This window comes from Molothrus ater, chromosome Z (genome assembly GCF_012460135.2).
Source record: "Molothrus ater isolate BHLD 08-10-18 breed brown headed cowbird chromosome Z, BPBGC_Mater_1.1, whole genome shotgun sequence".
Lineage (NCBI taxonomy): Eukaryota > Metazoa > Chordata > Aves > Passeriformes > Icteridae > Molothrus > Molothrus ater.
Window position 1 is genome coordinate 65,006,948 of NC_050511.2, and position 24,997 is coordinate 65,031,944.

Here is a 24,997-nt window from a genome sequence, read left to right on the forward strand (position 1 = left end):
GAAGTCATACTGGAAATGAAAGCTCTTGGTCTCCTGACAACTTTTTGCCATTAATTGTAAGTTTGTTGCAGAAGGTGCACCTATGGCAAAGACTTTTGGGGCTTTTAGTCTTTTGGTCAGAAAGAATTTCTCAAATTCAACTTCACATTTCTTTTAATCCCTGTTTTGAGTGATGCTGATGTGGGTGCCTTATTGCTGCATGCAACCTGGCTGAGCTCCACATTGTGTGCTCCTGAAAGTGGCAGCTGCTTTTTCTTTCAGATGCCTGACTTGTTTTCCTCTATTTTAGGTGATTTCCAATAACTTTTAATGTCGAGGTGCATCTGTGTCAAGTGGAAAATGAGCTGTTTGTCTCTCCCCTTGCTCCTAGTGAAAAGGTTTAGAGGCACATTAGGTTTTCAGTCTCTTTATTCTGTGGCTAAACATTTTCTTCAATGCTATCAGCAAGTTTCAGCATTAAAAAGGAGGAGATTTTTGGCTTCTGGAATTAAGCCAGAAAGTGTGGCCAGAATTTAAAGCACCCCCTGATGCATTTTGTTAACACTAATAAGAGATTCAAAATGCCACAGAAAAGCTCTAGATGATGAAAGTTTAGTATTTCAGCAGTCTGCATGCAGCTGCCATTCTGAACCTCAAGCAGCCTCCTCCAGCTCAATATACTCAAAATCTATAAATCTAAATTATGATTTTAAAGGGCAGCAGCCCAGATGTGAGTAATTGTTTCTTATTGTTCCCATATGTAGAGCAGGGCTCTGAAGTCACAGTGGTAACACAGCTGTGAGTTTGCAGCCTCTCTCTGTCCTTCTCCTGCCCATCACTCTGTGTCTGCTGTTTCATCAGGCTCACCTGGGTCACCTCACAAAGCTGAAAAAAATTACTCAAATCCAGGCCCATCCTTTGTCTCTCTCCAGCAAAACTCCTATTTGCAAGTGGCCAGGAGATAGCAGAGAACCCTGTCTAAATACAAGCAGAGATTTCAGAGTTTGAGGTCTGGCCAGTGGGAACCATAAACATTTGTTTGCCCATCTGACCATCACTCTTTCTTGGAGAGGCTTTTCTTGGCTCTGGAAGTTGTGCAGCAGGATGAAGCCTTTTGCTCCTGCTGGCATACCACACAGTCGGAAACAGCTTTTCTTCCTTTTAGGAAGAGGAACAACCAGGGTTTTGCCCCTGGTTTGTTTTTAATCCTGGCATGCCAAAGTTCAGAAAGAGGCACGTTTTTGAGATGTTCACACTCTGCAGCCACCCACATGTTACTGACCTCTTCAAAATGGCCAACTCTCGGGTGTCCCACTTCACAGAGTCACACATGGACATGTGTGACTTCATAAGTTCATAAGACAGAGCATTCAGGCTGCTGCTCCACCCAGGTCAGACAGTTCCTGAGGTGCAGAGGTGAGGTGGCTGAAGTGACCTGCTAACATCACACCTCACAAAATCCATTTGGTGTCCCCTTCAACATCCATGAACTGGTAACATGTGGCTGCTGAAAACCAGACCTGTTGCAGGCAAAGAATTGCCCCAGACTCCAGGGAAACTGTTAGGATGTATCCCAGCAGAGATTTTTGTGAGGAGGGAGCAAGCCCTGGGTGCAATGTTGCTTGCACAGCGCTTGTTCCTGGCTGAGCTGCACTATCCTTGTCTGTGGAAAAGTAATGCCAGGACTGCATGGATGGATTGTAATGTGTTCCCCCTGCTGCCAGGCCACTGACAAGGATGGAGAGGAAGATGAATAAGACTGGTGTGGTTCATGGGTGCCAAGTAATCACAGCTCAATAGGAAGCTTAATAAAGACACGGTGAAGCAGACCCTGATGTATGACCCCTTCAGACCATTTTGACAGCATGAAAAAGACCCTTAAAGCTGGTGTAAATGCCAGCAACCCTGTGCCATCTCACCAGTGCTGGCTCTGCACCTGGGACCTCCTGCCCAGTGCCTGGCAGTGGGCCCTGGTGTGCCCCAGCAGTGCAGGACAAAGTTCTGTCACATTTGCATCCTCTCCCGTGTGGATGCACGCGTGGGGATGAGAAGCAGTCCATCCTACCCCTCTCCCTGAAAGGAAAGTATATGTGGGACCATTGTTGGTTTTTATTTCTTGGGGTACACTCAGTGAAGTAAAAGCTTGCAAAAAATGGTGATAGGCATGAGTATTTGTTTTACTTGTGTTAACAGAAGCAAAAGCTGCACTAGAGAATGTGTCTATTGAAACGTAGCCATGATATTTTCTGAAAAATCCTTTCCTTAGGATTTTTTTCTCCTGAGAAGCTGAGAGGCCTGAGGAACAAAATGTGAACAATGATTATCTGCTGATGTGGGATGCAACAGGTGCATCTGGGATTGGTCTCGTGTGGTTGTTTCTAATTAATGACCAATCACAGTCAGCTGGCTCGGAGTCTCTGTCCAAGACACAAGCTCTTGTGATGATTCTTTCTTTCCTTTTCTATTCTTAGCTAGCCTTCTGATGAAATCCTTTCTTCTATTCTTTTAGTATTGTTTTAATATAATATATATCATAAAATAATAAATCAAGCCTTCTGAAACATGGAGTCAGATCCCCGTCTCTTCCCTCATCCCTCAGCCCTGTGAACACCGTCACATCGAAACATGAATATTTTTATATTTTATTAAAGGAAGGGTATGTAGTGATATTTGTTTGCTATAATTGCAGACTTTGTAAGCTTTGTGGGTTGACTGTTCCTGTAGAAACAGGAGGCTGCACAAGCTGGCAGTCAGGGCAAGTACTAATGATAGCTTTAGCTTGACTTTTGGAAATTTAAACATTCCCACAAGTGCTTGTGCGTTTTGGTGAAAAAAGGCATGACTCAGTTTTGCTTGTTTAAAAATGTTTGGCAAAGTGTTTGAAATAACCATTGTCAGTTTGTTTGCTTTCCTGGTTGTAGTGCTTTTTCTGGACAGGTTTTGAAAGCTCTAGGCTTTAGTGGAGTATTGAAGCAATTAGGGATCAGGAGCTTCAGTTCCCTTCCCTTTCTGGACCTGCAAGCCTCCTCCTCGACTGCTGCCCGGAGCATCTCAGGGCAGGTTTTGGGTAGATAATAGGTTGGAGGAAGTAACAGAGAGGAGGGGCACTCTCCAACTCTCCAATGTAAATTACATGGAAATTAGGCTTCTGTGAGGCCAAAGGCCCCTCCGGAATAGGGCCTTTAGTTAACATAACACTTGTGCTAAATGAAGCGGTTGACACAGCTTTCAGGCTGTAGTGCCACTGTTAATTTACCGTGTGAAAGGGCTGAACCTCCGCTCGAGTTCTGCAGGGAGCAGCCCTGCCCTGGCAGGGACCCGAGGCTCATTCTCTCCGGAGAGAGCCACCGCATCGTTCCGCCGCTGCCTTGTTAAGACTCATGGGGCAGTCCCGTCCGCTGAAACATCCTCAGCGCTGTTAAAAACCCAACAGGCGAGCACCGCTGAGCCGTCTTGCTCTTTGGGGTGAGCTGGTCTGGGAAATAGCTGAGCTCTCCTGGGAGCTGGCGGAGGGAAGGAGTGGTGCAATGCGCCTGGAGCGGCTCGTCCTGGGTGCAGGAGTTTTCCCGCCCCATGACAGGGGGGTGATGAGCTGGGGCTTCTCTTTCCCCACCCCTTGTTCTCCTTGGTATCCCCAGGATATTTCCTGCTGCTCCAGGGCATAAGCAGGTATCTTGCTCTTTTTCTCCCTATTTGCTCTTAAGTTCATCCAAAGCAAACTCCCAGCACTTCATGGAGAAGTGGATGGAGGAGCAGAAAGGATTGGTTGGGTCCCAAAAGATCTGTATGGTTGCAGTAAGGGTAGTTGGCCTGTGCCTGGGGCAATTTTATGACTCTTTCCATAGAAACAAGGATTGGTTTGGGCTGGAAGGAACGTTTAAAGGCCACCTAGTCCAACTACCCTGCACTGAGCAATATCTTCAATTAGATCAGGTTGCTCAGTGCCCCATCCAAAGGAACCTTGAGTGTTTCCAGGGGTGGAGCACCCCTCACCTCTCTGGGCAGCCTGTGCCAGTGTTTGACCTATAAATGAGTGATAAATAACCTATAAATGACCTATAAATGAGTGGTTACCCAGGGCCAGGTTGAGGCTGGATGGACACAGACACATGACTGGGGTGGGGTTATTCTGCAGGTTTTGGGTTTTGCACTCATGTCACCTTGCTGGCCTGTTGTCCTTGCTCAGAGAGGAAGCTTTGGGGAAACCCCAGCAATGAAACACAAGTCTGTGTTTCACTGACCCTACATCTTAGCCACAGGGCCGTGGAGCTGGCTCATCTTTGCTGTAAAAGCATGAGTTAACCCTTCAGTGCCCTGGAGTGAAGGGCAGGCTGGAAGAGGTGTGAGTTCACCTCCTGCTGCCACACAGAGTGAGGCAGAGGGGCACCAGGGCTTGGGGCAGCACTGGGGCAGTGGCAGCAGCTGTCACCGTCCTCTGCCTGCAGAATGTGCCAGCTGTGACTCCAAGTGAGAGGGAGCTCCCACCAAAGAAGGGAGGGCAGGATCCACTGGTCTGCACATTTTCATCCCCCCAGCTACACCTCACATTCTGTCAGAGCAGAGCAGGAGCTTCCTCCTGCCTGGGAGTGCAATAAATACTCCCAGCCTGTTCCTCAGCAGGGCTTTTGAAAGAGCCATCTCTGCTTCTGGAAACACTGACATTGTCAGAGCTGGATAAATGAGTAATTTTTCTTTTTAAATCTCCTCAAACAGAAGAGGAAAAAGAGGGGAAAATTAGACCATTGCTAATGCTGGTTCCATCCTTTCCTGCAAAGTTCTAGCCAGAGTCACTGAGATAAGTGGCTAAAGCTGGCAAGGATGCTTCCTGCTACCAGCCCACACCAGCCCCAGAGAAGGGCAGGGGGGCCATGTGGCGAGCAGAGAAAAGGCAGGACAGAGAGAGCATCTCCTGGGAGATGCAAAACGAGCTCCCTGGATTGCCAGGACTAGTGGTGACACGCGCCAGACAAAGGAACTGCTACTCTATAAATGAGGCAGCCGGGACCAGCGCTAGGCTGACTCCAGCAAGAGCCAGCTCCGTGGGCAGGCACTGGAAAAGCAGTCGGGAAAGAATCACAGGAAGCTCCTGATTTTGCTGCCTGTCCGCCCCCTGACCAGGTTTCCAGAGGCACAAGTAGCAGAAAAGTAAGTGAATGGCCTTTTCTCTTTACAGCTATCCTCCCCTCTTTTGGGCTTATCTTGCAGCTTTCTTTGGGAAGCCAAAATTTCCCCTCCAAGCGGGGAATATCCTAAAAGGAAGGGATTTCTTCAGTGGCCTTTTACCAGTTCTCTGGATTTTTATTGTGGCACCTCTGGTTCTTGTCATCAAAAATTTAAGAGCAAGGCATCTCATCTGACAAACAGCCACTTAGAGGTGGCTGCACTTCATCAAGTGAAGAGACAGTTTGTACCTGAGCTTTCCAAATTCCTAGTCCCCACAGGGACTCAGTGAGTCAGACCTTACCAGAAGAAAATATTGATTTGTTTTACTGCTTTTGAGAGAAATGTTGGCGGTGAGATGTGGAGGAAACAAAAGTGATTTTATAATCACTGTTCTTAACTATTCCTAGATTTTCTTACAGCTGTATAATTGCACATTAGGCAAACTCATTTATAGCATTGCAAGCTGCTGTAAATCAGAGTTATTGCAGTGGTGCAAAAGGATTAGACAGAGCATCATAGATTCCCTGAGTTTAGAAATAAAACTTAAGTGAATTCTCTAATGCTGCTTGATATTTAAAACAAATTCCTTGCCAAAGCACAAATAATCATGTACTAATTACTCACTAGACTGTGTGGAAATTCAGTGTCAACAGGTAAAAGTGTAAGGAATAACTTTTAAATTCCAATCCTCACATATTTAAAAATATCACCATACTTTACTGGTCATCTGTGTTACATCTGATGCAGATGTAAAACATATAGGCATTTGAATTTTCTGCAGTTCAACAGTGCACTTAGGAGGAAAAGCTTAGCATTTTTAAAAAATTTTCACTTTTCCTGTTAAATATTAGTAACTCTCAGATTTGTGACAAAACTTTTGAAACTGCGAGTATAAAACATGTTTCTATTTCCAGGGGTAGCCTTCTGCATAAAACAATTTTTTGAGAAAGTTAATAAACAGCAAAACATGCACGTTTTTTGAAGTAGCTGTCCCTATCCTTCCTGATTTCCTTGTAACACTACAGGACAATATTTTGTTTTCAGAATCTTTTTCCACCATGCATTTCTATCTTATTTCACATAGATATCAAAAAAAAAGAAAAAAATAAAGGCCAAACAAACAATGAACTACAAAGCTAACCAACCAGAAAAAACCCCAGAAAACCAGGAAAAAACCCAGAAGATAAAGGCAGCTTGGTTTTACTGCCTGTTTACATAAACCTTTAAGGTAGTTGTGATATGAGCAGGTGATCCAAGGAATGATGAGCTCACGGAGCAAGCATGCCAGGCAGGAAATCTGTGCACTAAACACAGGTGGCTGAGGCAGGGATGATCTTTGAGCTGGTGTTTCTCTCAGGAGCAGCCCCATAGAAGCTGGTGGCAAGACATTCAGGGGAATATGGGGCTGTGCTCCTCGTCTTGCAGCGGTTTGCATCTCACTTTTGGCATTTTGGTGTTTTACCGTGGTGGCCACGTCCCTCTGTGCTCATGGGTGACCCAAGGGACAGGTGTGACCCAAGGTGGGCAGCAGCCCGGGGGGAGTTTTGGCAGGGAGAGGACACTGGGTGCTGTCAGACCTCGAGTCTTGCTGTGTCTGAGTCGCAGACAGATCTGCCACCAGCATCAGAGCAGAGCTGGATAGAAAGCAAAAGCAAATATTGTTTGGGGGCCATGTCCAAACACAATAAATACCCACATTTCCCCCTGATACAAATGTCCTTTGCATTGGCTGGATTTTCCCCTTTCTGCTCCCAAAGACTTCTCCAACAGCGTGAGGTGCTGCAGACTGCTCTCTGCTGAGCTGTAAGATGTGCAGCATCGGGTCCCACTCCTCACTTGAAGGGGGATGTGGACTTCCCTGCATACACAGGCAAATGTTTTCTGCTATTCACTGCTGCCCTCCTGCCTCCTCGGGCCAGAGAGAGGGAGGCAGGAATGGGTGATGCAATGAGGTGGGAGAAATACCAGTGTGGAACAGGGTTTTGCACACTGGGCCTGTGTGCAAAAAAACAAAAACAAAAATGAAAAAGAGACCCGAAGAACTCCTGGAACAGAACCCAACTGTTTTTCTTCTCTGTGTTTACCTTGAAGCACCGTGAAGGTGTCTCTCTGTAGTACTTGGGCTGTTAATTTGGCAGAGACTGTTGTTAAAGGAAACCCACAGGAACTGTCGTTCAGGCCAGAGAAGCATTTTTCCAAGAGAGACTCTCAGATTCTCTGGAACAGAAAACAGCACAAGTGCAGCTTCAGCAAATAAAAGCTAAACCTGGCAGAGTGTTCCTTTCTCAGCTTAGCAAGCTGTCATGCCCCTGCCAATGCACTGGAACTCCATTTAGCAAAAGCTGTTGCAGCCCATGAGTGGGTTCTTTATTTTTTTTGGTATAATTCATCTTTCTGCAAAGAGCCATAAAAAATATTCAGCAGAAGAGAGCTACATGACAAAAAAAAAAAACCCAACAACAACAAAAAACCCCCAAACCCCAAAAAAGCCCACTCCCATGTGCAGAGTGCATTTGCACTCCATGTGTAAAACTTTTCTTGAGCTACATCTTTATCAGTACTGTCAAGGTCTTGGCCACATACTCTGTGCTCTCCCAAAACCCATCTGGGTGGCAGCCCATTCATTTCATTGCAGATTTTCCTTTCCCAAGGCAGGCCTAGAGGGCATGATGGCACAGTGTGCATACTGTGGAGTCTGATTTTCTCAGAAAGCAGAGAGCTCTTCCATGCTGAAGACCTGAACCCTCCAGGAGGGCGACTGGATCACAAAGCTCAGCAACCCAGGGGCAGCACTGGGTCAGGTGAAAGAGCTGCCCCTTGGAACTGGGATCATGTGCAGTGTAGTAACCCCAAACACGAAGGGTGACTTAGTCCTGAGACCTTCACACAGCTGCTTTTGAGGACTCCAGTGATTTCCCTTTTCTAAAGCTTCAGTGAGAGCACGAGTGTGACTGTGAGAGCTTCTGTAAATGCTGCCCTTAGACAGGAGGGCTCCCAGGAGGAGAGATTCTACTGTGTGCATTTTGTCCTGGATTTAAAGGCTCTAAAAAAGGTAAATCACTGTGTCAGCATGGACTGGTTTTTGTCGTGCTTTTGCTGCTCTGCTCTCCTGTGTGCCGTGGTGTGATTGTCACATAACACCCCCAACAGAGGCAAGGGGCAGAGAAAGGAGCCCTTGTTTACTCCTGAAGTAGTTCCTCTTCCCACATCTTATTTGAAATAAAATGAAGTTCACTGATAGTGTAAGGAATCACCCTGGGGATGCAGGGAAAGGCTCTTCTCATTCATTTTACCAGCACTGCAAGGCTGGGCCACCCTGTGCTTGGATCTGCTCTAACACACAAATTCTTACATACACTTGACAATTTTTTTCCACAAACCTTGCAGAGGTTAATAAGCAGGAGGGTCAAGGAGGTGCAGGGGAAAAAAGAAAAAAAAAGAAATAAAAAGGAATTTGCCTGAGGCAAGGGAACCACAGAAACACAGACAGAAGCTCAAGTCCCTGGTTGCCAGCCCAGCATTCACTCTCAGCACTGAGATCTCTCTGTGTCCTTGTCCACTGGTACGCCTGTGGGATTTTGGGTGGGAGGCATTTTGGGAAGGGTCAGACTGTCAGGTTCGGCTGTCTGTCTCTGCCCCGACACGGGTAGTGTGGTTCTTGGGTGGCACGCGTTTTAAAGGACGAGTCTGGACTCTTCAGCTTTTCGGTCTTCAGGTTGTTTATTATTTCTTATCTACAAAATTTTCTGTCTGCCCAACAGAGGTCTGATCTGCAAGCAGTCACAGGCACTCTCTGACCACCCACGGGGCGGTCATGTCTTTTTATACTAATATCTACGTACACAATATTTACCTTTATTTCCCAATGCTTTTCACCCATGTTGGCAAGTGCACCTTCACCATAAACCAATCCCCAAATGCCAACATCACCACAGGAGATGGAGGACAAGAAGAAGGAAGAAGAAGGACAAGACACGCCCTGATCCCTCCATCTTGTCTCCATAACCCCCCTGTACCTAAAAACCTTAAAATCTATATTTCACTTTTTAAACGTGTCCCTTTTACACTTTTTATTCTAAAGTGATTCTCTTGTCCTCAAACTCTTGTTATTTCTGTGGATGGATCAAAATCAAGCCACCAGACACTCTTGGCAACATTCCAGGATTTTCGAGACCCCCAAGGGTTCTCCTGGCATCTCTGGACATCAGGAATGATGTGCTGAGATCCCACATCAGACCTGAGATGCAGGGAGGCAGCAATGGGGAGAATGAGCTGAGGAAAGCTGGGGGAAGAGCCTGTCCCTGGTGGCGAGCTGCTCCTCTTGAAATCCATCAAGCTGGGGTGCATCGTGCCCTCTTCCCTTCCTTCCCCTCCCAGCCCAAAGAAAGTCCCTGAAATCCAAGCAGCAAACTGCGCATAGTTAAGCTGCAAGGAATGAGTTTATTCCTCCGAGGGAATGGGAAAAAGAAATAAAGTCCCATGTCAGCAATAGGTAGTGTTTTATCTTGTAATACCCATGCTCGGTCTTGCCCTCTGCGTGAAGCTGAGTGCCACGCTCTGAGGCCTGTGTGAAACTGAAGAGGGGAACTGTGAATTTCCCCTTTCTCCTCCGGCCCAAATCACAGGGATGCAAAGCGAACAAAGCACAGCAGCAAGGAGTGATAGCTGGAGAATCTCTGCTCCCCGTGGCAGATCGGGCTCACAAGCACCTGCCTGGGAGAGGAAACCATCTGCTCTTCTGCTGCCATTTACTTAAGGGCTGGGGGGACTTAACAAAATCCAGTGCAGTGTGTTAAATAACCAATTTTAGCAGGCACCGGGTTTCCCCTGTGGAGCGATGGTGTGGCACCGCAGGTTTACTAGAGGCACTCCAATTCTTGGTGGCAGCAGGCATCTGCTGTCTGATTAAGATTTGCAGGAGCAGGTCTCCAGCGGCCAGTTTCAACATGGGTTTAACTTCACCGAGGTCAGAGGTATAACTTGAGGGAGGAACTTTCTCGCCCAAGATCTTTAGTTAATAGCATCCTGCTAATTATGACTGAGTGCCGGGCTGCCGGCGAGTCCCCTGCCAGCGCTCAGGCATTAACCGCTGGCTCGGGGGCCATTTGCTGGGGAATGTCTGGCAGAGATGTGCTTTGTGCCCGAGCTGCTCTGCTGCTCTGCTGCTGCCTGAATTGCCTGAAAGGCTTTAGCACGGAGAGCCTGTGAAAACTGCTGCTGGGAGAGATCTTCATCTCCGCCGCCGCTCAGTCTTTTGTCTGGCTGCGTTGGAAACAGCCAGGATTCCGCCCACCACACATTTTTATATTTTTCAAATGGGTAGGTAGGGGGTGCAAAGAGCTTTAGTTGTCTCTTTGGTGGGTGGTGGTGGCTTGTTTTTCCTTTGTTTCTTTGCATAATTCTCTTTACATGTTGCAGACGTGCACTTTAGCTCATGAAACTCTATTTACATCCTACTTCTGGACGTGCCTTCCTGACCCGAGTTAAATCCTTTCCTCAGTGCAAAATTTTGCCCTTCAAAGTAATTCCTCCAGTGAAAATGGTGTAAACTTCCAGATTTAGGTTACTGAGAGCAGAATTAATCCTCTTGAATTTAAGTTGCTGTTTTACTAGATTCTTAATTCTCAGCTAAATGTGAGGTTGTTAATCTGTGTTTAGGAAAGGTGAGCAGAAAGTACAGAGTCCAAACCTGCAGGTTCATGCAATAAATCTACATGCTATTTGTACAAACAGGTGATTTCTGCACAGATTTAAAACAGACCAAGTAGATGGCATGTATTTCCTACAGTGCATCAGAGAAAGCTAAAGAATACATTGCTTGGTTGTGCAAAATTAGCAAAGACCTGAAGTTGCAAACAGTACATTGAAAGACAAGTTTGGTGAGAAAAGTTGGAGAGAAGGAAGGAAAAGAAAGAAGGGAATGAGACAAAAGAAATGGAAATCAGATTCCCTTGCCAGCAAACTGGCTGCATTTTAACTAGAAGGTGCTGTGGTTACAGAAAACTTGAGGGATGTGTAGGTGACTAGAGCAAAAAGCTGTGCTGAAACATTGCAATCACTGCAGGATTGGACCAGGATAATTTTTCTGCTATGTTTCTAATGGAAACTCCAAGCACAACAACAGGAAACCCACACCAGTAAAGAAAGAAAGGAGAATTTAAGGTGGAGAGACACATAAGGTGGCTTACACCTGAAATGAAGCTCGCCCAAAGTGCTATCCCTGCAAGAGGAGGCACTGGGAAAGGAAAGGAGCTGTTGTTTGCTGATCTCGAATAAATGTCAGAAATACAAACACGCGTTTTTGAAGTGTAAAGCAGGAGCTGCTCTCACAAAGGCATCTGTTTGCTGACAAGGCTTGTGACCACAAACATAGCATTGTCCTTTCCAAAGGCATGAGAGGAGAGACAAAGGAAGCACGGCGTGAAGGAGTAGGCTGGGTTTATTTTTCCACCAATAACACCACTAACAGGACCAGAGGGCATGTTCACAGCACCAGGGCTGGGTGTTACCCTGCTTTCCTGGAGCGCTGTGCTGGGGGCTGCCTGCAGCAGGAGGGAGACAAGAGGCAAACTCTCTCTTGGTGTTTGCAGCTGTAAGGAGATGTAAACAGGTACCCAGCAAAAACTGACCCACATGGCAGAATTACAGTGCAGAGCCCCAAAGGCCTGGCAAAATACAGTCCAGTCAACCCATCAGAAGAGACAAGGACACCCAAATAACTTCCTAACTTCCCCTATGTTACCTTTGTACAGATAGAGATGTCTTCAGAATAAAAAAAAAAAAAAAAAAGGAAAAAAAAATCAAACAACAACATAAACACCAAAAGAGAGGACAGAGAAAGAAGCAGGTGGCATTCTGCATTTCACATGAGCAGCTGCTTGGAAGAACTAATCTGTAAAGGCAAAAGTTTTGCCTTGGGCACTGAAAACATTGCAGTACAGAGAAGCACTGAAAGGCAGTGTTTAAATCTGTACCACTGATGTGGCAGTGCTCTTGCCAGAAAGGTACACGCAACCTATTTGAGGGAGGTGCAAAGCACCAAGCAGATTTGTTCCCACAGCACAAACCAAACATGATACACGGGGTAGGAGAACAATTTAAAAAAATTAATAATAAGAGAGATATAATCCCCATTTGGATCAAGCAATGAGTCTTAATGTAAGTCTACAAAAGACAAGAAAAACTCTCGGCAACCTGAAATATAAGGAGTTTGTTTTTTAAAGGAGCCTTTCATGAAACAAGGCCATTTTGATGAGACAGTTTTCTCATCCCCTAAAGGTATGACAGTAATTTCAGACCTCTACCAAAATAGAAATGTGTTACCAGTGTAAAGGCCAGGGCCAAGAGGAGCATGTGAGGTGTTGTCAGTGAGAGCAGGCATTTACAGTGTTCAGGGGTGTGCATCCCTGAGCAGAGGTCTCTGAACACAGCTGTGACAGGATTCACAGTGCTGCAGCTGTGTTCCCCTGGCAGCTGGTGATCTGTGAAACTTGCAGGAGCTGGGCAGGAACTTCCCTGACTTGGCTCTCTGACAGGAAATCCCAATTAAACTGTGAGTCACATTTGTGTTTCTTTGTTCCCTTGGACTTTCACCGCATGTTTTGGTGAACCCCAAGTGTCTTACATGGTGTAAGGCTGCTTCAGATGGAAACAGGATCACAGCTGGGCTGTCATCCCAAAGTTTCCTCTTCCTGGGGATGAAGGATGCTATTCCCTCTGCTCCCCACTCCCCTTCAGAGGACTACAGTAAAGAAGGGTTTGCCAATGGGTATAAAAAACTGAGGTTTTCACATGCCTAAGAGGGTAAGGAAACATTTGTCCTTCAGTCTCTTGGCTGTGGAAAGCTCTTCCCTGCTCCAACTGTCTGCATGCCATTGGCATAAAGAGCTGCTTCAGAAATGGAGGAGTCTGTCTCCTCCAGGGCTGTGGGAGAGGAGGGAAGGCACTTTCCCAGGGTGGTGGGAGACAGGTAAGGGCAGCACAAAGAACTTTTGACAGCCTTTCTGGTAAATGGCATTTAAAATGACTGTGCACCCCTTGCCTCAGTACTCTTCTTTGCCAGGTCTGTTCTGGGCACGGGGCTCCCTATGCTTGGCTCTGTGAGGGTGGACAGGGAACAGCTGGGGAGAGGTTTTGTCTGGGATGCCAGCATGCTTTGTAGGAATCACACTTTCCCCCATGCACTGATCACACTTGTGGCATTTCTCAGGGGTTAAAGGAGAAGCCAGAATGAAAAGTGTCTGCCACCAGACACTTTTCTTTATTCCCTTGCAGCCACTGTGGGCTGGGCAGGGAAGCAGACTGCTCAGCCCTGGAGAAATAACCACAGTCACACGTCTGTGGTGTGGGCTGGCTGCTCACTGAAGGCCCATGGTGAAGTCCACCTGGCTTAGCTCCAGCCAGGAATCACCAAGCTTGGGCCAGCTGGGTGCAGACCCCAGGGAGGTGTGAAATGAGGCTGGGAAAGCGGGGATGTGTTCTGCACTGGGTCTGCCTGCTTTCCCCCATAAAAAGTGCCTGTGTGGCTCTCACACAGCCTGGTGGGATGACAAATGCATTGTCTGTTGGGAATTCTGTTGCAGGGGGGAACTCTGCTTGCAGCAGCACCAAATGTTGTATAAGGAAATTAAACTGCTTTACCTCCTTTGTGAAGTTCTTACTGAACTCTGACATCCGGTTGCATCTCTAATACTTCTGATTATGACTTTAGGGTGAATCTGTGAAGGACATGGAGGACAAGAGCGCCAGCAAGAGGGGGTAAAATTTAGCAGCCTAAACCACTCTGTGCTTGCCACTGGCCCAGAGGTTACAGCGGCCCTAAAAAAGCAGCCTGTGTGAAAACCACGGGTATCCAGCATTCACTCACCATCTCCTTTGCTTTGCAGCACCTTGAGAATGACAAGGAAGATCTTCACCAACACCAGGGAGAGGTGGAGGCAGCAAAACGTCAACAGTGCCTTTGCCAAGCTGAGGAAGCTCATTCCCACCCACCCACCAGACAAAAAACTGAGCAAGAACGAGACGCTCCGCTTGGCCATGAGATACATCAACTTCCTCGTCAAGGTCCTGGGAGAGCCAGGCCTGCAGCAGACAGCAGTGGCAGCCCGGGGCAGCATCCAGGGGCTCTTCCCAAACTTGCAGAGCATGGAAGAGCTGACCCTGATTGAAAACTGTGGTGTCTCCTGTCCCGGCATGAGCAGCAATATAGTAGAGTGTTGGTCAGAGGCATCATCCCCCTAGCAGACAATGAGATGTGCAAGTCTCGGTGTTAGTGTGATAGTCCCTCTCTCCTGGCAGAATCTGTGGGTTGCTCTTTGGTGTATTGTGATTATTTATTTGTATTTATTGCTATTTAATTTGCATTTTTATTTAATAGGGTAGGAAATACTTGGTCGTGCAAAAAACCTGGAAGTCCAGACGGAGAACTTGTGATCTCTGGGAGCTTGGAAGGACTCGCTGCTGTTGTGGCAGAGTCCAGGCCAGGAAAGTCTTCTGTCCAGATCTCCTCCATAAATCAGGGCATAGAAATTCCTTCTCTTTCCTGACAGGGAAAGAGATTATTCTCCTATTCTATTTCAAGGAAACACTATTGAGATGAAGAATTATGACAGTACCACAAAATTTGTCCACAACAGATATCTGGCCTCAGTAGTGAAAGATTTTGAGAGATGTGATATTTGAGTTGTTCTAGGGGCTAATTGCACTCTCTCTTGAACTTGTGGATCTTATTTCTAGCTTGATACTTTTTTTTTTTTTAATTTAAGTCCTAGCCCTTGAACCTAGCTACATATTTCTTCATCAGACTGGAGGGACCCCTGATGTCAGAGCAAAGAACATTAAGCAAAAATTAAATGTTAGGTTAAAGCAAAAAGTGCCAATTCAAAACGACAAATCCATAGTCACAGATGAGTTTCAGTGGGTTCAATAGGCAAAGTAAATCTCCTCCATAGCAGTGACAGGTGCACAGGAAGGAAGATGGTCAGCTATACCCCAGCTGCCTTAAAAGCCCATCAAAGAGGTTGGTGACTCAATGCCTTTGTTGCTCTGTAGGATCTGTAGCAATGGGGGAGGTCCTTTTTGGGAGGGAGGTGCCAGGACAAAGCCCTCAGTGAAAACCTTTGTGGACAAAGCTGTGTCTATGGTTATGCATGCACATCTCACTGACTGCCCTTAAACTCCCCAAATTCACCTGCCCTAGCTGAGGTTCTCGCACCTGGATACCATCCCAAAGGGGCCAATGGGGCAAGGACAAAGAAATTGGTGTAAATATCTTCCATTTGTGAGTCACTGCCCTGTAGGAACCATCACGCTGTGGGTGTTTACATGATAAACTGCATGAAAGTGGCCACTGTGGGTTATTGCTGCCCACAAAAAAATCCAATCTAATTTCCTGACTTGAGTTATGACCTGTGCCAGACAAGGCCTGGTCTGCTCATGTGATTTATAAGCAGCCCAAAATAGCAGAGAAAATGACACCAGGTTTAAGCAGAATGGCTTTCTGGTGAGATCCTGCTCCCACTGACACAAGTGCCTCGTGATTTTCATGTGGGCCAAGGTACATGTCAAGGCTTAGAAAAGAAAATTGTTCATGACTGGTGAAGAAATGTAGCTCCTGTAGGCCAGGCATGTCCCTGGGCTGTTTCGGTTTGTTCATGAGACAAAGAGGTGCTTTCAGAAAGCAGAACTTGGGTTTGTGCATGCAGCATGCACGGCCTTTCTGCATGAGGGGATTTGGCACCTGAAGCTGAGCTGCCTTTCAAAGCCTCACCAAGCACCAGGTGCACCAAAGAAGCCAGGGCTGGCTCCTGCTGTGGGAATGTTGAGCTGTCCTCAGCCTTGACAGAAGCCAAGGACTGACAAGAACACAGCTTGCCCCATCCCGTGCTGGGGCTGGGAGGTACAGGTATGCCAGTGGAGAGATTTTGACCAAAAGAAAGAAAGAAAAAAGAAAGCTGGAATGATTCATGTTGATTTGGTTTCCTTTCTGAACACTTTGCTTGTCCCTGGGTTTGTGAGCTGCCAGGGTGGCCCTGGGGAGCAGCTGAGTGGAAAGGCACCGAGAGTCCTTTGCTGTTTGTTCCTCCCCACCTCTGCCCACCTTAATGTGACTAAATGGAGCCACAGCCTCTTCTGCATGACACCTCCAAGGTAACGAGCCACATCCTCCTCCCAGCTTTCTGCTGGCTTGCTGGAGTTGCAGCAGGACAAATTAGTCCAAGTAAACCAGAGCACTCCCTGCTGAGGCATGGTGGTGCTGTTGGGTCTATCAGTCACTTGCTATCCTAGGAAACACAAATCACCAAGGCAAGGAAAAACATCTTGTGAGCAGCTGTCATACTGGGAAGGGGAAAGGGAACCTGGCAATTTTGTAACATAACATGCTTGTTGTATTTTCTATGCTAAAAACCTTCCCTTCTTGTTATTGCTTCGGTTCATAACACCATTTCCTTTGATCTCCTTTCAGTTTAGGAGCTCCCTACTGTCACATTCAGCAAGTATTTCCCTAGATCTCTCTACCAAAGATTTCTTTTTTTTGGTCAAGTTTCTTCTTCGTGTTTTGGGGATTTCTTATCTGCGTCATCATGAACAAATGCAGTGCAACTGATAACACTTTGTGCTATATGATGTTATTTAACACCTAATATATTCCAAATAAATTATTTAAGAAACTAATCTTTGTTGCTCTAAACTTCTCTAAAATTTCATTTCACATTTGCACACCACTCAGTAGAGGATCTCAAAGACCTTAGGATGTGATTTCCAGCAGAGGATTTTTCTGCTGTCTCTTATGCAAGAGTCTTGGTGGTAGAAACAATATTATCAGATGATGAATAATGACAGGAATTCTTTGTTTATTTTGTAATTCCTTATGCTTTTAGTTCATAGTGTATTTCTATCTATGTGCTAAGAAGATTTTGACCAGCCCTTGAAAGACAACAAATAACTAAAATTTCATTGCACAATGTTGTTATTTATCTCTTCCAAAAATTCACAATTTAAAAGATTTTAATCAACTTCATTTTAAAAAGCATATGACATTCTAAAGAATTAATTTGGAGTCCATTGTTATCTGGAGATGTTCAGATAGGCACAACCTAGAGATTCAAACAGGAGTCCAGGTTTGGATATAAAAATTAATTCAAAGTTGAGGGGAGCATAGGATGTAAAGCTGTTTTTTCTGACAGCTGGTGAGAACAATCCAATCCCCAACCAAATCTGAGTCTTGGAGAGGGAGAGGAAGCACTAGGGTGACAGACGCAGAACTTGTGAGGAAGGGATGGGAAATCACTGGATCACAGGGACAGTTTCAGTTCCATGCTTGACTGCATATCTCACACCCCTGAGAGTGTTCTATGAACACCAAGAGAGGAATTTCTGCACAAAATGTGTGTCAGCAAAGCACAGTCTCAAGGAGTTACATACAAAAGTCAAGAAATCAGTAAATGTGAGGTTCAAAATGTATTGATGTGTGTGAAATGTGTGATGTCCAGTATGTATTTATACCAAACAAGGCAATGTCATCTTAGAGAGAGCCCTCTGCTTCCAGGAGGTGATGTCAAATTAGTTTAAATGCTGAGGATTGTGTGGCAATCCCTCCTCTGGAAATGACCATGGTACAGCCATGCCAACACAGTGCTGTGAGATAACGGGACCTTTGCCATGGAGATGTACCAAGTTATTTGGAGCTGGCTGAAAATGTCTCAGATGTGTTGCTGCAGTGGCAAAACCTTAGTACAAATGACAAAAATATCCCTAGTCCTAAGGACCCTGCTGTCCCCAGCTGTAACTAGCAGCGCTGAGTAGTGTTTTATGAACAGTATTTTTTTTACTTTTGTAATTTTTTTCTGTGAAGCTATGGCTGTCAATATGCAAGGAAGACCAGCTAAGGTGGTATTTTCTAGAAGCATCCTTGGTTATCTCCAAGGATAAAAAACCAGAGTGCTGGAAAGTTAAAAGAATCATGGTCTGCTCCAACCCATGGTACCCCTATGTGAAGTGTGCTCCTGTGAATTTGTGATGCAGGAAGCTCAGTGAGACACTCCTTCACTTGGAATTTCGAACAGGATCAGTGGAACAATACAGCTCCACTTTTCAGCTCAAATGAGGATTACTTTCTCCAGAGGCAGGAAACAAGTTCTGCCACTGTTCACCTGTCACAGAGCCTAAGGGAGCTGACGCCCATCACGTCCACTTTCTCAACATACCCATTGTGGCTGTGGAACGTAATTGAAATTGGATATTTGGGGCCATGTAAGGAAAGGAATGAGTTGCAAATGTATCCTGAAAGGATGCTGTAGTCTCCTGATGAATCCCAGTGAGGGCCAGCCTGTGGTTAGAGGAAGGCCAGGTCTGCAATCTGGGCTTTGGCTTGAGATTCTGTGGATTCAAATGCTGGTGGATGTGAACATGCTGTGCCTGGCACTAGACAGTGCACAGTGAGATCCCACATGTGTTTCTGGAGTATTGCCCAGGCTGAGGAAGACACTGTGGTAAGGCTTGTACTCAGCAGCCTTGTTTGAATGGGGGAATGAAGGAACAGTGAGCATCACAGAGGGGGACTCACAGGATTCCTGGGACAGCTACATTAAATGGCAAAGCAGAGTTGTTTCAGGACACTAAGATCCATCCCAGCACCTGATTCTAAACAAAAAGCAAAGGTGCAGCACCAATAAGTTTCACAAGCATATGATTAGTGAACAATTTAAGAACTTATTTTCCAGTATTTAACCAGTTCTCACAAATTTCTTTGCTGCTAGGGAATGAAATGCAGTGAGCATGGCTAAAGTAGTGTGAGAAGGCAAATCTGACTTTTGTTCTTTGAAGGCTGGGTGATGAAAGGAGGTGGAGAGAATGGACGACTTAACTACTGACCTGTGGGGCAGGGGTCACTTGGGAGCCAGTCTTAAATCTAAAGGTCATTGACACAGTGACAGAGCCCAAATCTGCCACTTTTCAGGGATGTCATTGTATTTTTAATACAGCAGGTGCTGAGAGAATCAGAGGGGAGAAGGTGGGTGGAAGAAGCAGCTCAGAAAAGCACTTGGGTTACAGAAGGTAGAGAGATTGCCCTGTGCCCAACTTATATCTGGTTGAATTTATTCAATTTTGTTCTCTCTGTAAGCCATGGGCAGCATTTTCTTTGCACTTTGAGTTGGTCCAATTCTTCTGTGTAAGGAACAGAGCCTCATCCCAATGTATCCTCACTCCACTTCCTTTCCACATGTGCACACAAATGTACACCCCATCCCTCCACAGGTTATTTCACTGCCTGGGATTGCAAACCCAGCAGAGCACAAGAGAGGAGCCTGTGATAAACTTCTTTTGGAGAAGAGACACCCCAGAACCGAGAACCAGAAAGAGAGGCCAAGAGCAGACAGTCTTTCCTGGGTACGTCTGTCCTGCTGAGTGTCAGTGTCACAGAACAGCACAGAAGAGGTTCAGGATGAGGAGCAGGAAGAAGTTAGTGAGACTCCTGTGGATCTCAGCATGGACTGCACTGGGGATTCAGATGAAGTCTCTGACTTTTACGCTGGCCAGCAATGCAGAGAGGTATCCACAAGCACAGGGCAGCAGAGGTTCCCCCAGCATACACCTTTCTACACCTACTGGGGGCACTACCTTAGAGATGGGGAAGGTCCCTCACTTTCTCTGCAATTCCCTACTCTACACCTTGAAAAACAGACTCTTAGGTAGCCTAAAACCTTAATGAAAAGCTAAAGGATGACAGCCTGCAGACAGCAAGTCTCCAGGGAGGTGTTCTGCCTCCAACCCTGTCTGTAGACATTGATTAGCATTGATTTTCTCTTGGTGACTATATTTGGCAAACCCTGGCAGACAGCAGGGCTCAGCCCTGGAGCTGAGAAAGGCCAAGAGCAGACAATATTAACTCTGCCTTCAGATCACAGCAGGGCTGCCATGCTCTGATACATTGATTTACAGCCAACCAGAACGTAACCTATGGATTCCCTCAGCTCAAGATTTCACAGCACTAAATTCCAGCTTTAAAAAGCTTTACACTTACTGGAAAGACCTGAACTCTCAAGAGGAAACTGCAATGCCTAAAAGCACCTTGAGTGGAGGCTATCAGACCTAGTTAACCACAAGATCTCTGACCAGCTGACCGTGACCTGAAATATTTTACTGCCTGTAGGTTAAAAGATATTTCCGAGGGAAGAATCAGGTCCTGCTGAGAGGCTTTGCAGTGGTCTCTGTGGGACTGAATGGCAAAAAGCCAGCTGCCAGTTGAGAGCTCCCTACAGAGAGAGTGAGCTTGGCAGACTGGATTTGCCAAGAGCACTTGGTGCTGGCACAGCCTGCTTGGGTGGGAAATATTCCCACCACTTGAAAAGAAACTGAAATTACTCAACACTGAAGGGAGCTGCCTGCTCTGGCTCTTCCTCCTGAGCTATGCTGCAAACATTTTTCCCAAATTTCCAGGCACAGAAGAGCAGCCAGCTGCTGTCTGGTGAACATGCCCAGCCACTGTGCTTGGCACAGCCCAGTCTCAAAGGCCACATTTCTGCACAGACATGTGGAGTGCCAACAGGTGCTCACAGCTCTCAGGTTTAGAAGTGAGAAAGTCATGGCAGGTAACTTCAGCAGCATAAGTTTATCTGTCAATTTTGAATAGAATAGCTGAGCAGATACAGAAAACAGAAACCAGACATGTCTGTCTTTCTATCTTTCTGTCTATCTACTATCTATTGATCTATGTTACCTTTAGAATCTCCTTGAAATCAGTTTAAGTTCACTTAAGGTCACATGCAAACAAAAACACACAAATTTTGCCTTTATAATTAAAATAATTCTTCTTTCAGACTAAAGAATAATGTAAGTGAAAAAAATGAAAACAAGAGAGATTGCCATTGCCTGACATAACCTGGATGGACACTACACTTATTGTAGGGACGTAGACTTCTGCCTCTGACATGGACAGACTCCGTTTCTGTATATGTCAGCTGCAGAAAAAAGAGTAACATCACCTTGTTTCTCTTACATCTAACAAGTGATTCAAACTGCCAGTAATTTGGTAATTCTGAAGTAGTGGCTTCAATTAATCTCAAATATTTCCCGAAAGTATTTCCCAACACAGGCTCCTGAACCAAAACAGACATACACTGATTATGTGTTTCTGGTTATCCAATATGTTTTGTATGTCCCTCAATAGAACAGCTGTTAGGTTGCTAAAGTAAAATATTTAAATTCAAAGAAGTGAAAATATTGCTAAAATAATAGTAAAGAAAAAAGTTTCTCTTTCTATTTATCACAACTTCATCAGTTAAATATTTCCAGCAGCTCTCTGTGTGGTGCTGTTAAGATAAATCAAACCAAAGACAGTCTTCTTGAAAACTGGAGGTTCAAGTTAGGCAGGAGTTTGTCATAAATACAGCCTCAAAGCCTGACTTACCCTGACATTTATGTTTCCTTTCATCCTGTCTCTCTGAAGTGAGGAAAAACTCTAGGGCTGGGGCTGTCAGTAAGACTCTTGATCTCGAGGGCTCAACTTGAAACATTTTAGGGTTGCCGTGACTGCTTTTTGGGGTGTTTTTCTTGTAATCTCTGTCCATGAATGCTTTTAAGATACATCAGAAAGATGAGGTTGACTGGTCAGACAATTCAGCTGGAAAAGCTGGTAGTGTGGAAGCAGCCTGAATATATTTTTAAAAACGGGCACCTTCAAGTCATTCAATCTCATGTTCCTGAATACACCAGCATATAGAGCCCCTAGCTGCTTTTAAAACCCGTGGCCACGGATTTGAGTCTTGAGTCCTCTGGGAGCATTCATCTCCCAGCATGGGCAGAAAGAGAAGAATCAGGGCAGCCACTAAGGCAATCAAGCAGATTGTTTACTACTCTTAGCAAGGCAAGTCCACCACAGAAAATGTCCAGGAAACTCCCCCTAGAGACACATACCCTGCCCCTAGACAGTTGCCTTTTTTTTCTTCCACCTTTCTTATCAATCTCCAGCAGAAACTCTAAAAGTCTTATCTTGATTGGCCAGATTACCAAGATGATCTCCTCTCCATGATGAATAGAAATCAAACTGTTTTTCTCTGTCAGCGAAGCATACATTCCCAGTCCAGACAGTTAAATGAATAGAACCTCACCTCTCCTCTCCTCTCCTCTCCTCTCCTCTCCTCTCCTCTCCTCTCCTCTCCTCTCCTCTCCTCTCCTCTCCTCTCCATCCCAGCTCTCCTGTCATCCTTTCAGTGTCCTTACCCTCCCCCCAATTAATTCCTATGCTTTAATACCATCTGAGAGTCCTTAGTGAGAAGAGGATCTGCTTGCTATGCAGGTGCAAGTTTTCAGCACCACAGCACAACAGCAATGCCACCCGCTCTGCCCTCCTCAGGGCTCCTCTTTGTGAGCCACTTTTTCTTTTCTTCCTTTTTAGCTCAGTGCTGAACAACCCCATGCAGATAATCTGATTATGCTAATTTGTACTTCATGAACCCAAAGTAAGGGGATCTGCAGAGGGTGAGCTGGGCTGGGGATAAGGGTGGTGAGGGCAGGAGAGAGGTTTGGGAGGGGGGGGCACAGACAATGGGTTCAAGTCAGTTAACAAAAAAAGCCGTCTGTATTGCCAAACAAAGCACACTCCGGGTAACCCCTTGCTGCTCTTGACAATTTAGAGTGTCCCAAACTGGCCTGTGCCTCTGAGCAGAAAAGGGAACACGGAGAATATACAATGAAGGGGCACAATGAGAAGTCTGTTTCCTGCTGAATGTTGCTTTTTTTTTTCCCCCTCCTTAACTAATCCTTCCTAGAATCTAGTAGTTGAAGTACGCTCCACAAATGGTTTGTCAGGTGGTAGCTATGGCACTAGACAGCTTCTGAGCACACACACCCTCATCTGTCCAGTTAGACTGATGATGCACTCAAAATTTATTGAATAAGGGGCAGTGACTTTGCAGACACAAGCTCACAGCTTGGACTTGTCCCTCTGCAGGAGCTGATGGAGTCCCAGCTTGGTTTTACATCGTCTTCGCTGCAGCAGTAATCAGTCAGGAAACAGCTCTGAGGAAAAGAAAAATATAAAGGATAGGGAAAAAACCATTTTCAAGGTTAAAGCAATCCCAAAGCTGTTTGCATTGGCAGGCAACCCCTGAGATCCATCTAATCTAGCCTCCTGCTCAAGCCATGTCACCCTAGAGTTGTTTGCCCAGGACTGTGCCCAGTCAAGTGTCTCCAAAGATCCTTTGCTATTCCAAGGGAAAATGGGAGAGGGAAGGAAGACAGTTGCTCTGCACTCTGCCTTAAATAGGACAGCTCCTCTTTCTCATGCAGAAGAGACTATTTGTTCAGTTCTGAAGCCCGAAGTAGAATACCTCTGAACACCGTTTTATAAAAACAAATGGAGGAGGAAAAATGACTGCCCTGAAGCTGTCATCTCAGGGACAGTCTTGGGTTCAGTTGCATTTGCATTAGGGTATTACATGAATAGGGTAGAAAGCATGCAATATCTTCCCAGCATTGCTCTTCTTTATTTGAGATCTCATTTGCTGAATGTGTGGTGCATTACAAGGCCTATATCAGTATTTAACAAAATTAACAAAATAACAATGAATGGAGCCACTGAGCAAAAAAAGAGAAAAAAGGCCTCAGAAATGTAAGATTACCAGGTTAAATTCAAGTATAAAGAGTATTTTGAAATTGTCAGATATTGATGGAAGCATCTATGTTCACTGTATGCATGGAAATGTGCCTTGTTTTCTCTCTTTTCCCTGGGAAGCAGGGAAGTTTATCAGATGTGATCCCAACCAAACAGTATTTTTATGAGCTGTGTCACATTTCACATAAGCAGATCTGATTAAAAAAACAATTTTAAATCTGAGACAATCAGCAATCCCACATCCTATGCTCCCTGAGTGCTAGATGCCTGGAGCTCTTGGAACACTTAAAATCCACTGATATCTAATGAGCTTTAAAGACCTGGGCTTTTGCCCTGCTGATAGATGTAACACAGAAAAGCCAGTGAATGCAGCAGGACTTAGTGCACAGCAGTAGTTTGAGGTCTGTCATTTGTACTGTTTGAGGTCTTTCTGTATCCTTTTCTTCCCTTCTACAGCAGCTCTTGGGTGAGACCAGACTGGGAAGGATTTGACAAAGCAATAAACAGAGTTAGTACCATAACCTTGAGGAGAAGGTCTTGTTCTGTCTCCTTGTTTTTCTCCTGACCTGAGGGATGACCTGCCCCAAACCACTGCTTTACCTAGCTTTTTTCAATAGAAATAGTGAGTTACAGTAAGCAAAGATGATTATTTTGCTAAATATATACAGGGACTTAAATGCAATGGGCTTTGGCCTCATTTGAAACTATTAAGTTATATACATATGATGTTAATATGTAAGAAGAATATGTGAAGAATGTATTGCCAGCTGTGATTGATTACAACCTTGAAACTAGCTAGGAGTTACTATTACTGATGTGTTTTTCCAGAAAAAGAGAATCCTGAGCAGTTGGATGAAGCAGGCCCACAACTGTTGCATTACAGTGAGGAAAGGCACAGGAGATGCATTGAGCACCCAGTCCTGAAAATCAGGTACCTACTGAGAGGATAGGGAGGTGCTCAGTGTTTGTTGGAGCTGAACCACAAGTCAATACAATCACCAAAAGCTCACCCAGGGGCCGTGACAGCACAGCACTCCTGCATGCCAGTGCTGAGGGAAAGTCACGACTGCAGGGAAAGGCATCCTTTGAATCGCAGTTGGATCAACAGAGGGCTGGAGCTTGTCTCAGTCCCACCAACCAGTCAGCAAGGGATATATCTAAGGATGCAGCAGAGAGATAAACAAGGTAATAAGAGTTAAAGTCTACTCTATAAATCAGCTCCTTTCAGAAAGAATACTGTTA

At 45.5% G+C, this 24,997-nt stretch overlaps 1 protein-coding gene across 3 annotated transcripts; it reads left to right on the top strand.

Moving 5' to 3' along the window:
- Positions 1 to 5,015: 5,015 nt before the first annotated feature.
- On the top strand, positions 5,016 to 16,815 carry TAL2 (TAL bHLH transcription factor 2). Of its 3 annotated transcripts, none has more exons than XM_036402757.2 (2): positions 5,016 to 5,124; positions 14,028 to 16,815. In XM_036402757.2, the coding sequence occupies exon 2, from the start codon at positions 14,038 to 14,040 to the stop codon at positions 14,380 to 14,382; it is 345 nt and encodes a 114-aa protein (XP_036258650.1). In that variant the 5' UTR covers positions 5,016 to 5,124; positions 14,028 to 14,037; the 3' UTR covers positions 14,383 to 16,815. The 3 variants fall into 3 exon arrangements, with proteins under 3 accessions (XP_036258650.1, XP_036258651.1, XP_036258652.1); XM_036402758.1 differs by lacking the exon at positions 5,016 to 5,124 and adding an exon at positions 12,614 to 12,694; XM_036402759.1 differs by lacking the exon at positions 5,016 to 5,124 and adding an exon at positions 13,084 to 13,111.
- The last annotated feature ends 8,182 nt before the right edge of the window (positions 16,816 to 24,997 follow it).

Excerpts from the sequence above, each read along its gene's own strand:
- TAL2 (XM_036402757.2), top strand. The coding sequence starts at position 14,038 with ATGACAAGGAAGATCTTCACCAACACCAGGGAGAGGTGGAGGCAGCAA.